Source organism: Vipera ursinii (genome assembly GCF_947247035.1).
Source record: "Vipera ursinii genome assembly, contig: SUPER_Z_unloc_1, whole genome shotgun sequence".
Lineage (NCBI taxonomy): Eukaryota > Metazoa > Chordata > Lepidosauria > Squamata > Viperidae > Vipera > Vipera ursinii.
Window position 1 is genome coordinate 726,879 of NW_028148449.1, and position 16,352 is coordinate 743,230.

Below are 16,352 nucleotides of genomic sequence, written 5' to 3' on the forward strand. Positions count from 1 at the left end.
TTCCGAAGCCACAAAGAGGGTGGGGCGGAGAGGGATCAGGATGACTCTGTCTCAATGTCGGGGGGGGGGGGCTCTTTTGAACCTCCCCCTCCAATTCCTGCCTGTATATTTTGGGGGGAGCAGAGTTCCTGACAACGTCTGAGCAAGGCCAGTCTCTCCTTTGGCTGAGTCCGTTTCTCTTTTCACGCAGAAACCTTGAGAATTTTTCTCCCGCGTGAATCTTCAGGAAATGGCTGGAAACATCCGAGGTAAAGTCTTGCCCTCCCCCGTGGGATGGAGTGGAAAGGGGGGGCTCACTGTCTTGGGTGGAGGCCGGGCTGTGATGATGGCTGTACGTGGATGACCAGGTCCCCTTTTGTGTCTCCTCTCCCCTTTGCGTTGCAGGGCCCGAACGGAGGATCGTCCTGGTGGGCAAAACCGGCAATGGGAAAAGCGCGACGGGAAACACCATCCTAGGAGCCGACATCTTTGACTTTGGGATGTCTTCTAAGTCGATAACACAGACTTGCCAGAAAGAGGAGTCGTGGTCGAATGGTCGGAGGATTGTGGTGGTCGACACACCGGGCTTTTTCGACACTGAGATCCCTGCGCGGGTAACAGCTGCCGAAGTGAAGAAGTGCGTGAGCATGTGCGTCCCGGGCCCGCACGTCATTCTGCAGGTGATGCGTCCAGGCCGTTTCTCCCAGGAGGAGAAAGACGTGGCCAAGCTGATCAATGAGATCTTCAGCTTGAACGCCAAGAATTACATGATCACCTTGTTCACCCGGAAAGATGACCTGGAAGGGCAATCCCTGGAGGAATTCCTCTCCAAGGGAGACGCCGCTCTTCGGGCACAACTGGCCCAGTGCGGGAACCGCTACCTGGCTTTCAACAACAAGGCCAAAGGAGAAGAACGGGAGGAACAGATGGCCGAATTGATGACCATGATTGATGAGCTGGTGCAGAAGAACAAAGGTGCTAATTTTTACACGGAAGCCATGATGAAGAAAGACGAAGAGCAGTATAAGGAGAAAAATGTCTCCTGGTGTTCTCTTCTCTAACGGACACCGGAAGACACGCCGAAGGCAGACATAAACAACATCAAACAAATACGTGGCTTCTCCTGGCGTTCCTGGTACCGGGACGCAGCATGCCAGCAACCTTTCCGCAAAAAACAAGCAAAGCCTCATCCGCAGGATGCAGGCAGCACACAAAACCACACACTCTCTGGTCTGCAGAAAAATCTCTCTCCACATAACCGGTCCCTGGTGCCCAAAAGATTGGGGACCTCTGCTCTAATGGACACTGGAAAGCCTCTCTACTTGATCCTCTGCTCCAAGGAGGCCACTCTGCCCTGCGTTTCCCCTCTTCTGCTCAGAGTTCTAATCTAGCCCTCGCTGGGAGACCACCCAAGAAGCCGAGTCTGAGATTCATGGCGGAGTCACCCTGAGCCTATTCCTTTTCCCGAGAACCCAATTTCTCCCTTCAGATGACAGGGCCCAGGAAGATCCTGCCCTCAACCGGCCCCACAGCCTATATCTCCACCATCCTGAACCCAGGTCCCTCTGGAAGGACACTTCCAACCCATCAGTCCTTCAAGGTAGATCAGACCAGGAAACTGCCATCACAAGAAATATTAAAGCTCGGCTTGATTCGATATAGAGAATACCAGAAGAATCCTGAAAGCGTTTCCCCTTCGTTCCCACTGGCACCAAAGAACATCAAGGCAAGGCATCCTTGAGCTTCTTTCTCACCCGTTCTCATTTTCCCGGTGTGAATTAATGTTTTCCTTATACAGCTGCCACATATTTCCTGCAAGGCCGTTCCTGTACTCTTCTATTCCGCCTTCCAATGGCTTATGGGGACTCACAAGGGAAATCATGTCTGTTTCAGCCTGAAGCCTTTTTATTAAATCTCCTCCTTGCTTATGAATGAGGCTGTGTGTTTTGAAGGGGGGATTTGGGGGAGAATGGCCTGGTCGGTCCCCTCTTGCCTCGCCGGGTCCTCGCAACACACTCACAAAGCAGAGCGAGAGGGGGACAGGGAACGAGGGGGAATCTACCCGAGGGGTGGGTCAGAATGGAGGGTCTCCCCCAAAAGCTTTCCACTTTGGAAGGGGGAATGTCCCTTCTGTATGGCAAGATTTATTGGAATAAATGACAGCAGCAGAATCCTGAAAGCGTCTCCCCTTCATTCCCGCTGGCACCAAAGAACATCAAGGCAAGGCATCCTTGAGCTTCTTGCTCACCCATTCCTGTTTTCCTGGGGTGAATTCATGTTTTCCTAACAGCACCAAAGAACATCAAGACAAGGCATCCTTGAGCTTCTTCCTCACCCATTCCTGTTTTCCTGAATTCATGTTTTCCTAATGGCACCAAAGAACATCAAGACAAGGCAGCCTTGAGCTTCTTGCTCACCCGTTCCTGTTTTCCTGGGGTGAATTCCTGTTTTCCTAACGGCACCAAAGAACATCAAGACAAGGCATCCTTGAGCTTCTTCCTCACCCATTCCTGTTTTCCTGAATTCATGTTTTCCTAACGGCACCAAAGAACATCAAGACAAGGCAGCCTTGAGCTTCTTGCTCACCCGTTCCTGTTTTCCTGGGGTGAATTCCTGTTTTCCTAACGGCACCAAAGAACATCAAGACAAGGCAGCCTTGAGCTTCTTGCTCACCCGTTCCTGTTTTCCTGGGGTGAATTCATGTTTTCCTAACGGTACCAAAGAACATCAAGACAAGGCAGCCTTGAGTTTCTTGCTTACCCGTTCCTGTTTTCCCGGGGTGATTTCACGTTTTCCTTATACAGCTGCGACATATTTCCCGCAAGGCCATCTCTGTACTCTTCTATTGCGCCTTCCAATGGCTAATGGGGACTCACGAGGGCAATCATGTCTGTTTCAGCCTGAAACCTTCTTATTAAATCTCCTCCTCGCTTCTGAATGAGGCCTTGTGTTTTGAAGGGTGGGATTTGGGGGACAATGGCCTGGTCGGTCTCTTTTCAGCCTAGCCGGGTTCGTGCAGCAACGTGCTCACAAAGCAGAGCGGGAGGGGTACAGAGAACGAGGGGGAATCTACACGATGGGTGGGTCAGAATGGAGGGTCTCACCCCCCGAAAGCTTTCCACCTCTGACCTCTGAAAGGCTCCAAGGACTACAGAGGCCCTCCTGATAGGATACTGGCAACGCCCTTGAGGACCACCGAATTGAAGGGTGGATTTATAGGACTTTCGGCCAGAGACATCCCCCCCACTCCAAACAGAGAATAACGGGGGGGGGGGGCGGGAAACAGGACAGAACCAAGTTGGAAGGGACCTTGGAGGTCATCTAGTCCCACCCCCTGCTCAAGCAGGAGACCCTTACAGAATCATAGAATGACAGGGTTGGAAGGGACCTTGGAGGTCATCTAGACCCACCCCCTGCTCAAGCAGGAGACCCTTACAGAACCACAGAGTTGGAAGGGACCTTGGAGGTCATCTAGTCCAACCCCCTGCTTCAGGCAGGAGACCCTTACAGAATTACAGAGTTGGAAGGGACCTTGGAGGTCACCTAGTCCCACGCTCCGCTCAGGCAGGAGATCCTAGACCTTTTCAGACACGTTGGCTGTCCCTTTTCTCTTCTTAAAAGCGTCCAGTGATGGAGCACCCATAAGTTCCGGTGGTGAGCAGTTCCTCTCGTTAATTGTTTATTTATTTCTTTATTTCTTTATTTCTTTATTTGATTTATATACCGCCCTTCTCCCGAAGGACTCAGGGCGGTGTACAGGGCAATAAAAATAAGAATACAGAATATAAGATTTAAAATTAAATGATTGTGCCCGATGCAGTAAATTAGTTAAAAACGGTGTTAAAACCCCAAACCCATCAGACCAGGCTGGCTTGTTCGAATAGATAAGTTTTTAGATCACGCCGGAAGGAGCGAAGGTCGGGGGCCATCCGGAGTTCAGCCGGTAAGCGGTTCCAAAGGACTGGTGCGCCCACCGAGAACGCCCTCCCCCTGGGGGTCACCAGTTGACATTCTCTGACCGGTGGTACCCTGAGGAGGCCCTCTCTGTCGGAGCGCACTGGACGGAGGGAAGTTGACACCGGCCGCAGGTGCTCCTGTAGGTAATCTGGACCCATGCCATGTAGGGCTTTATATGTCATCACCAGCACCTTGAATCTCACCCGGAAGGCAACTGGAAGCCAATGCAGCTCACGGAGCAGAGGTGTAACATGGGAGTATCGGGAGACCCTCCACAGAACTCATGCGGCTGCACTCTGCACCAGCTGAAGCTTCTGAGTGGTCCTCAAGGGCAGCCCCATGTAGAGAGCATTGCAGTAGTCTAAACGAGAGGTCACAAGCGCATGGGTGACTGTACGCAAGGCATCCCGGTCCAGATAGGGCCGCAACTGGCGCACCAGACGAACCTGGGCGAAGGCCCTTCTAGTCACAGCTCCTATACGATCTTCTAAGGAGAGCTGTGAATCTAAGAGGACACCCAAGTTGCGAGCCTTATCTACGGGGGGGGGGGTAAATAACTCACTCCCCATAGTAAGAGATGGAATAATCTGAATTTCCTGAGATACCGGCAGGTACAGCCACTCAGTCTTGTCAGGGTTGAGCTGAAGCCTGTTCCTCCCCATCCAGACCCGGACCGCTTCCAGGCAACGGGACATCACGTCGAGGGCATCATTCTTCTCGCTGTTAGGAAGTTTCTCCTTAATTCCAGGTTGCTTCTCTCCTTCTCTCCAAACATTGTTTCTCGTCCTGCCTTCAGGTGCTTTGGAGGATAGGTGCAAAACCCCCCCTATTCTTTGGGGCAGCCCTGCCCCCCCCCCAAAAAATACTGGAATGCTGCTGTCAAGTCACCCCTTAGTCCTTCTTCTCTCTGGACTGGCCAGACCCCAATCCTGCAACCGTTCTTCTTCAAACGAAATCCTCTCAGTTGCTCTTCTATTCTCCCTCTTTCTGGAGTCTCAACCGTTTTGGGGTGTTTTGTTTTTTTTGGTGGTGTGGGGAACCAAAACGTGGGAGCAGGATTTTCCCGGCTGGCCAGACGGGAGATTTCCCTTGACGGGTTTCCTTCGAAGGAAGAGACAGCCCAACCCGTTTCCCTTCCGAAGCGAGCGGAGGCTTCTGGGGTCCCCCTTAGGCCTGGGCTTCGGGAGTCCTTTGCAAAGAGGGGGGGGGGCTGGAGGTGGCCCCACCTGGAGCCGTTCCCCCCACGGCTGAGTCCTCAGCCAGGACCGGCCTGACCTCCTTGCTCAGACCCCCGTCCTGCCCCTCCCCTTCTGCTCTGCCTCTACCCTCCCCCCCCACATGCCGTTCTCCCAATTGCCTGGCGGACTCCTTGGCCTTGCTGCCCCCCCCCCTTGTGTCCTTCCTCAGATCAGAAGGTTTCCTTCCCAAGGCCGGCCTGGATGCAGCCCTCCGTCCACCCCCTTTAGGCCCTTCTAGATGCCCTTATTTCCCCCCCCCCATCTGCCCTAAGTCATACTCCATAGAGGGGGGTGGGATAACCGAACAGGGAGGAAGGAATCCATGGACCAAGTGCGAATCCGGGTTCCAGGCAGCCCCACCAGCCCTAGAAGAGCTCCTGGACCCCCACCCCACCCCACCCCTCACCCCACCCCAGAAGGCTGGCAACAGGGAACCTTCGTAAACAGGTGAGCAGTTCCTGATATCCCAGGTATAAACAAAGCCATAAAATGCACCCGGGACCTTATCTGGGTGCCATCTGGGCGCTGCGGGTGTGTGTGTGTGTGTGTGTCACAAGGCCTGTCTCTCCACCTGTCATCTGTTGCCCGGTTTCCCTTTTTCTGGCTTCTCCAAGATCAAACCTTTGTGATTTCTGCGGGGAGATGATTGGCGTGTGGCCAGCAGGGGAGGGAGGGGGTCCCGAGGCCCCACGGTCCACCAGCCCTAGGAAAGCTCTGGAGCCCCCCCGCCCCCCACCCAAAGGAAGGCTGGGAACGGTGGACCTTCAGGTGAGCCGTTGACGGATCCCAGGTATAAACAGGGCCATAAAATGCGGGCGCGCCTGGGACTTTGTCCCGGCTCAGCCAGGGACAAGGTGTGTGCCTCTCCACCTGTCGATCTGTTGCCCGGTTTCACTTTTGGAGCTTCTCAAAGATGAAACCTTGTGATTTCTCCGAAGTTGATTGGCGGGTGGCCAAGAGAAGAGGGAGGGGTCCCAGGGCCTGGGTCATGGTCCAGCCTGTCCTTTGTTTTTCACAATCTTTGCCCATCTTCGCTTCGCCGTGACGGTTTTGTGCAGAGGATCTTACTCCTTGCTTTATCGATTATTTCCCTCGGCTGTCGAGGGCGCTCCAGAGTTCATTCGGCCTGGGGTGGGGGGCTGGTTTAGAGGCCCTGATCTGCCACACACACACACACACACACACACACACACACACACACACCCCGTCCCCCCATCCAGCACCAGGAAACATTGCCAGGGTGAGTGTGACATGTCATTGTTTCTGTCCTGTGGAAACAAGAGATCCTGCCTGATTCTCCATCAATCAGCCGAAAGAATCTTGAAAAGAAAGTTTGGCTGTTGGGATTGTGTGTGTTTGTGTTCCAACCAAGGATAAGAAACACAAAGGAGAAGGGAGAAGGGGAACTCAGACGCAAACCAGGTTGTGTAATAGGACACAGGGTCCCTTCCCAAAGGACTCCGCTACCCATACACCCAAGCGCAATGTAGGAGGAATAAATAAGGCGAAGTTGAAATCCGAGCCCGGGAGCAATTGAGGCCGTAAGATTTGGGGAACCAACTGCAGCAAAGGCAGCCTCTGAGGGACCCCCAGGTTAGGTCTGTTATTTCAAGGTCGATTCTGTAAGGGTCTCCTGCTTGAGCAGGGGGCTGGACTAGAAGACCTCCACGGTCCCTTCCAACTCTATCATTCTATCATTCTCCAAGGGTCTCCTCCTTGAGCAGGGGTTGGACTAGATGGCCTCCAAGGTCCCTTCCAGCTCTGTCATTCTATCATTCTGCAAGGGTCTCCTCCTTGAGCAGGGGGCTGGACTAGAAGATCTCCACGGTTCCTCCCCGCTCTGTCATTCTATCATTCTGTAAGGGTCTCCTGCACGAGCAGGGGGTTGGACTAGATGACCTCCAGGGTCCCTCCCAGCTCTGTCATTCTATGATTCTGTAAGGGGTCTCCTGCACGAGCAGGGGGCTGGACTAGATGACCTCCATGGTCCTTCCCAGCTCTGTCATTCTATGATTCTGTAAGGGTCTCCTGCACGAGCAGGGGGTTGGACTAGATGACCTCCACGGTTCCTCCCCGCTCTGTCATTCTATCATTCTGCAAGGGTCTCCTCCTTGAGCAGGCGGTTGGAGTAGAAGACCTCCACGGTCCCTCCCAGCTCTGTCATTCTATGATTCTGTAAGGGTCTCCTGCACGAGCAGGGGGTTGGACTAGATGACCTCCACGGTTCCTCCCCGCTCTGTCATTCTATCATTCTGCAAGGGTCTCCTCCTTGAGCAGGCGGTTGGACTAGAAGACCTCCACGGTCCCTCCCAGCTCTGTCATTCTATGATTCTGTAAGGGTCTCCTGCACGAGCAGGGGGTTGGACTAGATGACCTCCACGGTTCCTCCCCGGTCTGTCATTCTATGATTCTGTAAGGGGTCTCCTGCACGAGCAGGGGGTTGGACTAGATGACCTCCAGGGTCCCTCCCAGCTCTGTCATTCTATGATTCTGTAAGGGTCTCCTGCACGAGCAGGGGGTTGGACTAGATGACCTCCACGGTTCCTCCCCGGTCTGTCATTCTATGATTCTGTAAGGGGTCTCCTGCACGAGCAGGGGGTTGGACTAGATGACCTCCAGGGTCCCTCCCAGCTCTGTCATTCTGTGATTCTGTAAGGGTCTCCTGCACGAGCAGGGGGTTGGACTAGAAGACCTCCAGGGTCCCTCCCAGCTCTGTCATTCTATGATTCTGTAAGGGGTCTCCTGCACGAGCAGGGGGTCTGGACTGGATGACCTCCGAGTTCCCTTCCAACTCTCTTCCTGATTCTATTCCAACTCCTTCATTCTATTCTTTTATTATTATTATTATTATTATTATTATTATTATTATTATTATTATTATTATTATTAAAGAGTTTTACAAAAACAAGATTTTACAATATATCCCCAAATCCCCCCCCACCCCAAACCCGTCCACTTTCCCCCCCCCCCCCCCCGGCACTTCCCCCGAGCTAAATACAGGGTTATAGTTATAATAATCATATTCTGCATTAAAAAAAAGTACGCGTAACATACAATTGACCAAATTCATAATGTAATGAATGTAATGAAATAAAGAAATAAATAATTCTCTCCCCCAGCTGGAATTTGGCTTCTGCTCCGGGCCTCGTCCCTTTTTTTTTTTTTTTTCTTTTTTTTTTGGGGGGGGGGGGGGAAGGGAGGGAGCCGAAGGAGGGGGTCGTGGGAAGGAGGAGGAGAAGAAAGTCGGGGCTGGGGGGGGGGGGTGTCTCTGGCTGTTGACGGGGTGGGGGGGGGTGCCCCTTGCAACGAGCAGGGCTGGGTGGGTGGGCTGCTCCACTGCAACCCCCAAGGCGGCCGGGAGAGGCGGGAGGGGGGGGGGGGGTCCCAAGGCGGGAAGGTACGAAGTGAAACGGCCCTTGCCTTCTCCTTCGGCGGGCGGGCGGGGGGGGAAGGGGCAGGCCCGGGCCGAGTCTCCTCCCCTTTTCCCCGCCCCTGCCCCCCCCCCCGGAAAAAAAAAAAAAAAGGTATCTTGGTCATCTTCCGCGGCGCAGATCCAGAGCCAGACGAGGATCGCGCGCAGGTTTGCCCGCCGCAGCAGCAGCAGCAGCAGCGCAGGTTAGGGAGGGGGGTGGGCATCTGCAGGACGAGTGGGGGGAGGGCGGTCGGAGGCTCCGGGGAGGGGGGGGGGGGTCCTTCCACGGCAAGGCAGGGGAGTGGGGGAGGGGGAGGTGGGCTGGGGACCCTGCCCAGGTAGTAGAAGCGCTGAGTCCGGAGGATCAGGGGGTGGGGGTGGTGCCGGGGGGGGGGGTCTTTTTCCCCGGGGAGGGGGAAGGAATCCGAACAGGGGGAGGCGCTGAGCGAAGGGGGGGGGGGGAGGAGGGAAAGAGGGGGAAGAGAGGAGACCCAGGGGGTCCTTGCGAAGTGGGAAGCACTGACTGAGCTGGAGTTTGGGGGGTGGGGGGCGGCGGGAGGGGCGGCAGGAGGGGGCGCAGGTGGGGAGGGGGCCGGAGGCGCCTGGGGGGGGGGGCGGGTGTCCTTCCACGGCAAGGCAGGGGAGTAGGGGAGGAGGGGTGGGGTCCGGCCAGGGAGAAGCGCTGAGTCGGGGGTGGGTGGGTGGGTGGGTGGGAGGAGGGTCGGGTGGGGGGGGTCTTTTTCCCGGGAAGGCCGGGGAGGGGGAGAATCCGAACAGGGGGAGGCGCTGAGCCAAGTGGGGGAGAGGAAAGAGGGGGACAGAGGAGACCCGTGGGGGGGTCCTTCCGCAAAAGCGCAGGTGGGGAGGGGGCGCAGGCTCCGGAGGGGGGGGGTCCTTCCGCGGCAAGGCAGGGGAGTAGGGGAGTAGGGGAGGTGGGGTGGGGTCCGGCCAGGGAGAAGCGCTGAGTCGGGGGTGGGTGGGTGGGTGGGTGGGAGGAGGGTCGGGTGGGGGGGGGTCTTTTTCCCGGGAAGGCCGGGGAGGGGGAGAATCCGAAGAGGGGGGAAGGCTCTGAGCCAAGTGGGGGGGGGGGGAAGAGGGGGACAGAGGACACCCAGGGGGGGGGGTCCTTCCGCAAAAGCGCAGGTGGGGAGGGGGCGCAGGCTCCGGCGGGAGGGGTCCTTCCGCGGCAAGGCAGGGGAGTAGGGGGGGTGGGGTGGGGTCCGGGGGTGGGGGGTGGGGAGGAGGGTGGGGGGGGGTCTTTTTCCCGGCCAGGCCGGGGAGGGGGAGAATCCGAACAGGGGGAAGGCGCTGAGCCAAGTGGGGGGGAGGAAAGAGGGGGACAGAGGAGACCCGGGGAGGGGGGTCCTTCCGCAAAAGCGCAGGTGGGGAGGGGGCGGAGGCTCCGGAGGGGGGGGGGGGTCCTTCCGCGGCAAGGCAGGGGAGTAGGGGAGGTGGGGTGGGGTCCGGCCAGGGAGAAGCGCTGAGTCGGGGGTGGGGGGGTGGGGGGGTGAGAGGAGGGTCGGGTGAGGGGAGGGGTCTTCGGGGGCAGGGAGGAGGCGGCAGGCGCCCAGGGGGAAGCTGGAGTTTTGGGGGGGGCAGAAGGGAGGGGCCAGGATCGGGCCCTCCGATCCCGACGGCCCAAGCTAGGATCCCGGGAATCGCCGCTCCCTGCGTCTCCCCGAAAATCCCTCCCCCCCCCGGGAGAAAAAAAAGCCTCCCGGGATCCGCGCAAGAAGGGCGCAAGGCTTCCCAGGCGCGTCGCGGGTGTGTGTGTGTGTGTGTGTGAGGGGGGGGTCGGGGTCCCCTTCCTTTTCCCTTCTCGGAGAGGTGGGGGGAGGGAGGGGGGGTCTTTCGGGGGTCCAACCCCCTCCCAGGACCCCTCCCTCTGATCTTCCGGGGGGGGGGGGGAGGAGGCGCAAAGGGGCAGGGAGGGAAAGGCGGCACTGCCCCCCACCCAAAAAAAAAAAAAAATCGAGGGGGTGGTCCGGGTGGGACCGTCCGAGCAAAGGAGACCCCCGTCCTCCCCTTCCTCTCCCCCTCCCCACCCCGCCTTCCCTCCTCCAGGAATTAATTTCCCGCTGGCTCGCCTCCCCTTTTCGGTGGGGCTGGGGGGAGTGGGGAGGGCGGAGGTGGAATTGCCCCCCCCCCGCCTCCATTTACGGGGTGATGCAGAAGGTCCTGGGGTGGGGGGCTTTGGGCTCTCTTGAAAGCGGAGGGAGGGGCATAGCCTGCCCCCTGCTCCCCACACACACAGGTCCCCTGGGGGAGGCATCGCGGGTGGGGGTGGGGGTGGGGGGGTCCCAAGGGGACTCAAAGGAGGAATGCCCACCTTTTCGAGGCATCGCTGGGACAGGTGGGAGGGGAGGGGCAGCCCCCCCATTTCCTCCCCCTGCCCGAAAAGGGTCGTGGGCCCCTCCCTCGGTTCAAAAGAGGGGGTCTCCCCCCATCTTCTCTTTCCTTCCCCACAGTCCGGTGTGTGTGTGTGTCTGTGTGTGTGTGTGTGTGTGTGTGTTTCCTACCCCTCCCCTGCCCGAAAAGGGTCGTGGGCCCCTCCCTCGGTTCAAAAGAGAGTGTCTATCTCCCCCCCCCATCTTCTCTTTCCTTCCCCACAGTCCGGGTGGGGGGGGGAGCGAATCCCTCTGCCAGCTTCAGCAGCCAGGAATGAACCAGCAGCCGACATTCCGGGTAAGTCTGGGATGGGGGTCCTCAAAGGGGAGGGGGGGCGTGTGGAGGCTTATGGAAAGGGGAGACCCTTTGGGGGCCTGGACAGCCATCCAGCAAACCCCCCCCCCAAGATGGTCCAGAGCAGTCCTGTCCCCTACTTGTTAAAATAAAGCTCCGGTGCTAAAGCATGCAACGCCCCCCCCAAACAAATGAGGTCTCCCCCAGCCCTACTTCCCCCTTCCTCCACTTGCTTTCTGCTCCCCCTCCCTCCCTGCCCCTCCTTTCTTCCTGGCTCCCTTCAGAGCATCTCAGACCCCCTCCCTTAGCTGGGGGGGATGTTCCAGAGCAGCCTTGAATGGGGGCGGAGGACCAGGCTGCGGTTTCGGGGTCTGAAGAAGGGGGGGGCAGCCGGCTCTCTCTGCCCCGCTGGACACGCCGGGGTCACGTCTGACCCGTGTTTTTTCCTTTCCACTCTTCCAGGGAACTATGGAGGAAAAGATCAGCCCGGGTAAGCGAGGGGGACACAAATTGTGAGGGGAGGGCAACATGACAGCCACTTGGGACGGCGAGCTGATGCCAGTTCAGAGGAAGAGTTGCGCTAGATGGGTCTCTTCCCCATAGTGAACAGCCAGAGCCTCGCTGGCCGGCCTAGAGGAGGGGATGCCTTGGCCCCTCTGCGGAGACCCCCCTCCCCACTCCTGTGCACAGCTGCCTCCCTCCCTGAGAGGGTCTCTTGCCCACGGATGGGCCTCCTTCCACAGTCCCCGCTGTTCTGTGGGCTCGTGGGAAATCTCTCGATTCCTTTGTGTAACGTCGTCTTCCAAACTCTGCAGGGGAGGACGGTGAACTCCGGCTGATCCTGGTGGGAAAGTCCGGAGGCGGGAAAAGCGCCACAGGCAACACTATCCTCGGCCGGCCGGTGTTCGAGTCCCTCCTGCAGCCGAAGACCACCACCCTGAAGTGCCAAAGGGGGCAAGGAAGATGGCGGGACAGGAAGATCTCCGTGGTCGACACACCCAACATTTTCGATTCTGAAAACCACAGTGAGATTGTGCAAAATGAGATCAGGGCTTGCGTCGAACTCTCCCAGCCTGGCCCCCACGCCCTGATCTTTGTGACCCAGGTGGGGCGCTTCACCTCCGAAGATGTGACAGCTGCAAAACGTGTCCGGGATATCTTTGAGGCCGAGTCGGCAAGGTACACGATCGTCCTCTTCACCTGCGTGGAAGATTTGAGAGGCGAATCCCTGCAGGACTACACCCGAAATTCAAACAACCACAATCTGCGGGAGCTGATCCGGCAGTGCGGGAACCGCTTCTGTGGCTTCAACAACAAGGCCGCAGGAGGCGAGTGGCAGGCGCAGGTCTCGGAGCTGATGGCGATGGTGCAGAAGACCGTTTTCGAGAACGGGGGGAAACACTACGTCAACTGGATGTACCAGTTGCCCAAGGTACAGGATGAGCACGTCGTAGAGCAGAATCCAATGGCAGCGTGGAACTGGGCAAGGGCAGTGAGTGCTCTTTCTGGGCATCCGGTGGAGTGGCTCCATTTACACGAGAACAAGGGGTCCCTCCTCTCTGGGAGATCCCAATGGGTGGGTGGGACAGCCGAGGCACTCATGTTAGGACAGGCAATCGGGGAGGGAGAAGGGAGGTTAATGGGTGGAGAGCATGCAATGCCCCCCCAAGAAAGGGGTCCCCTAGCTCTACTTCCCCTTTTGCTCCTCCACCTGTGTCCCCTGCTGTCCCTTGCCCCTCCTTTATTCCCTTCCTTTGTCCCTTCAGAACATCTGAACCCCTCCCCTCCCCCCCGTTAGCTGGGGGCAGTGGTGGGATTCAAATATGTGAACAACCGGTTCTCGGTGTGGAAGCCGCTTCCGGAAGTCCATTCTGGGCCTGAGCAACAAAAAATTAGCTACCGGTTCTGCCGAACTGGTGCGAACCGGGGGGGGGGGGCTCCAGAGCAGCTTCTGGGCGATGCCTTGAATGGGGTGGGGGACCAAGCCTCGGTTCCTAGGCTTGAACGGGGTGGCAGCTGGCTCCCTGCCCCACTGGACACGCCGAGGCCTCTGGGAGTCGAGAAGCCTGTCTGACCCGCGTTTCCTTTCCACTCTTCCAGGCAGCCCCAGATGAGGAGGCCAAGCCGGGTAAGTGAGGAGGCCACGTCTGGCGTTTGGAGGGGCCGAAGCGCAACAAAGTAGATTACGGGGCTGGAAGCTCAAACATCGGAAGAACGGGTGCAGGAATTGGGGTTTGACCAGTCTAGAGAAAAGAAGGAATGGCGGGGGTGGGGTGGGGGACACGATAGCAGGATTCCACTATTTGGAGGGGCTGCCACTCCTCGCTAGCACTCCTCATGTTACCTACATTGGGTCATGAAACAACTGCAAGCAAACCACTCAGCTCAGAGGAAAGCCGAGGACCCCTATTCCTCTTCCTCCTCCTCTTCCTCCTCCTCCTCCTCCCCCCTTATACCCTGACCTTGAGGCAGACTAGGTGCCGCCTGAACCTAGAGTCAAACACAAACTAAGGATCAGTCTGGATGAGGCACGCACGCACCAGCACACATCCCGCGATTGATGCTTCTCTTCATTCTACGGATGGAGAACGGGAAGAAATGGCGATAGGAAGTGATGGCAGCAGGGAGACCGTGACGTAGGATGCGTCTCTTAGCATAGCGGCCCCCAAACATTTGGGTACCAGGGACTGGTTCCCTGAAGAGGGGTTTTTCTGCGGACCGGGGTGTGTGCTGGTTTTGTGTGCTTTGCTTATTTGCGTGGCCCGGTTTGCCGCCATGTTGTGGACCAGTGGCGGTTCAGGGACGAGGGGTTGGGGACCCCTGTCTTAACAGCTTTTACAGTATGGTGGATTCCCCCCCCAAAAGTTCCTTAAGATCAGATCCTGAAATTACAGTCCCTGCAGCGCCCCAATGGTCATTTGCACTTGTGACTGACCACAAGGACACTGCAATACCTCGCCCACCTATTCTACCCGTCCCGCCACTTGGTCACTGCAAGTATTTCCCTTCTCCAACAAGTTCTCGCTGGTCTTTCTCCTTCCACACCAGGTTCCCCTAAACCAGGCATGTCAAACTCGCGACGTCCCGTGAAGTCGTGAGACGTATTGGGACTGGTTTGCCATTGCCGGCAATGGGGTGGGCGCAGCTTCCGGATGATGCGTCCAGCTTGCGGGCCGGCAGTTTGTCACCCCTGCCCTTGAACGTTTCCCTTTGACTTTAATCGGATTCTGACACACACACCCCTAGGCTCATACCTTCCACCTCCCTTAGCAATAGCAATAGCACTTATCTATGGCTTCACAGTACCTCAGAGCAGTTTACAAAGTCACCTTATTGGCCCCCCACCATTTTAGCAACCACGGAAGGACAGAAAAGCTGAGTCAACCTTGAGCCGGTCAGCATCGAACTCCTGGCAGGGGGGCAGAGTTTGCTGTCATGGTTCCGACTAATGAGAGAGATCAAAGAACATCCAGGCATTGTTTATTCTAAAAAGTCTATAATAATGTGAATGAAGCATCGGCACTCATGGATGGATGCCAGAATCTGAATTCTCCTCCCCTGAACACATCGTATCAAACATAATTCCCTCCCTTAATTTAAATGTCATAAATCACATTCTCCAATTACTTTAACATGCAAAGCTTCAATTCCTTTTTATAGCTGTGCCATTCCTTATCTTATTAAAACAACCGGGTTAGCATTCTCCTCCTGCCCCCCAGCTTCATTTAATTTGAAGCAAAACAGTTTAAAGGAAAAGGCTGCCTCTTATATTGTCAGAGTAAAAACATCCAATGTTTGCAGCGTTGACAGTTGGCCTGCAATGCTGCATTCTACCCACTGTGCCACCAGCAATCATGGTGGTGCAGTAGAGGCTGTTGAGCAGGGGGTCGGACTAGAAGACCTCCAACGTCCCTTCCAATATGAAGGCCGTACCCTGGCCTGGGCTCATCGCCACGCAGCACACACCAGCAGCCCTGAGCCTCCTTACAGCTCTGTCACAATTGGCTTGGCTCCGGCTTTACTCGTGGCGGATGGACACAGTGGCTCTATTGGGACATCTGCAAAAGTGGGATTCACAAGTTGCGGGAATCTGCACAACGGTGTAGCCCATTTTAGCAACTCCGGGAGATTCATATGAAAATATCACTGAACCACTTCTGGGCAGGGGTGACTCTTTCCCAAACTTGTCCCCATTTCCAGCCTGTTCAATGACACCCCATGTTGTGAGAAATATCTCGATTCCTTTGTGTAACGTCGTCTTCCAAACTCACAGGGGAGGTCACCGAATTCCGGTTGATCCTGGTGGGGAAGACCGGAGGCGGGAAGAGTGCCACAGGCAACACCATCCTCGGCCGGCCGGTGTTTGAGTCCATCCTGCAGCCAAAGGCCACCACCCTGAAGTGCCAAAGGGGGCAGGGAACCTGGCAGAACACTAAGGTCTCCGTGGTCGACACACCCGACATTTTCGATTCTAAAAACCACAGTGAGATTGTGCAAAATGAGATCAAGGCTTGTATCGAACTCTCCCAGCCTGGCCCCCATGCTCTGATCTTTGTGACCCAGGTGGGACGCTTTACCGCCGAAGATGTGATAGCTGCAAAGGGTGTCCGGGATAAGTTAGGGGACGAGTCCGCCAGGCACACCATTGTCCTCTTCACTTGTGTGGAGGATTTGAGAGGGGAATCCCTGAAGGAATACGTCCGAACGTCTAACAACCACAATCTGCGGGACTTGATCCAGCGGTGCGGAAACCGCATCTGTGGCTTCAATAACAAGGCCGCTGGAGCCGACTGCCAGGCGCAGGTCTCGGAGCTGATGAAGATGGTGCAGATAGTTGTTTCGGAGAACAGGGGAAGACACTACGTCATCCGGCCGCCTAAGGTGCCCAAGGTACGGGATCAGCGTGTCATAGAGTAGAATCAAATGGAAGAGTCGAACTGGGCGAGGGCGGTGCTCTGTCTGCCCGTTTATAGGAGAGCAAGGGGTCCCTCCTCTCTGGGAGACCCCAACGGGTGGGTGGGACAGGAAGGCAGAGAAGCGGGGGGAGAACAAGGGAGGGGACCTAGCTACAAGAGGGACACAGA

At 56.8% G+C, this 16,352-nt stretch overlaps 1 protein-coding gene and 1 long non-coding RNA gene across 2 annotated transcripts in view; one reads left to right on the forward strand and one right to left on the reverse strand.

Moving 5' to 3' along the window:
• LOC310650467 overlaps positions 1-16,352 on the reverse strand; it is a 376,544-nt gene that overhangs the window by 315,851 nt on the left and 44,341 nt on the right. The gene's annotated exons all lie outside the window — the stretch shown is intronic.
• On the forward strand, positions 230-16,185 carry LOC310650482 (GTPase IMAP family member 8-like; the record flags this gene model as incomplete). The annotated part of the gene is made up of 7 exons (XM_083380031.1): positions 230-248; positions 385-1,016; positions 1,469-1,705; positions 11,731-11,758; positions 12,084-12,760; positions 13,369-13,396; positions 15,542-16,185. 7 exons carry the CDS (start codon positions 230-232, stop codon positions 16,183-16,185), a joined length of 2,265 nt encoding a protein of 754 aa, XP_083236157.1.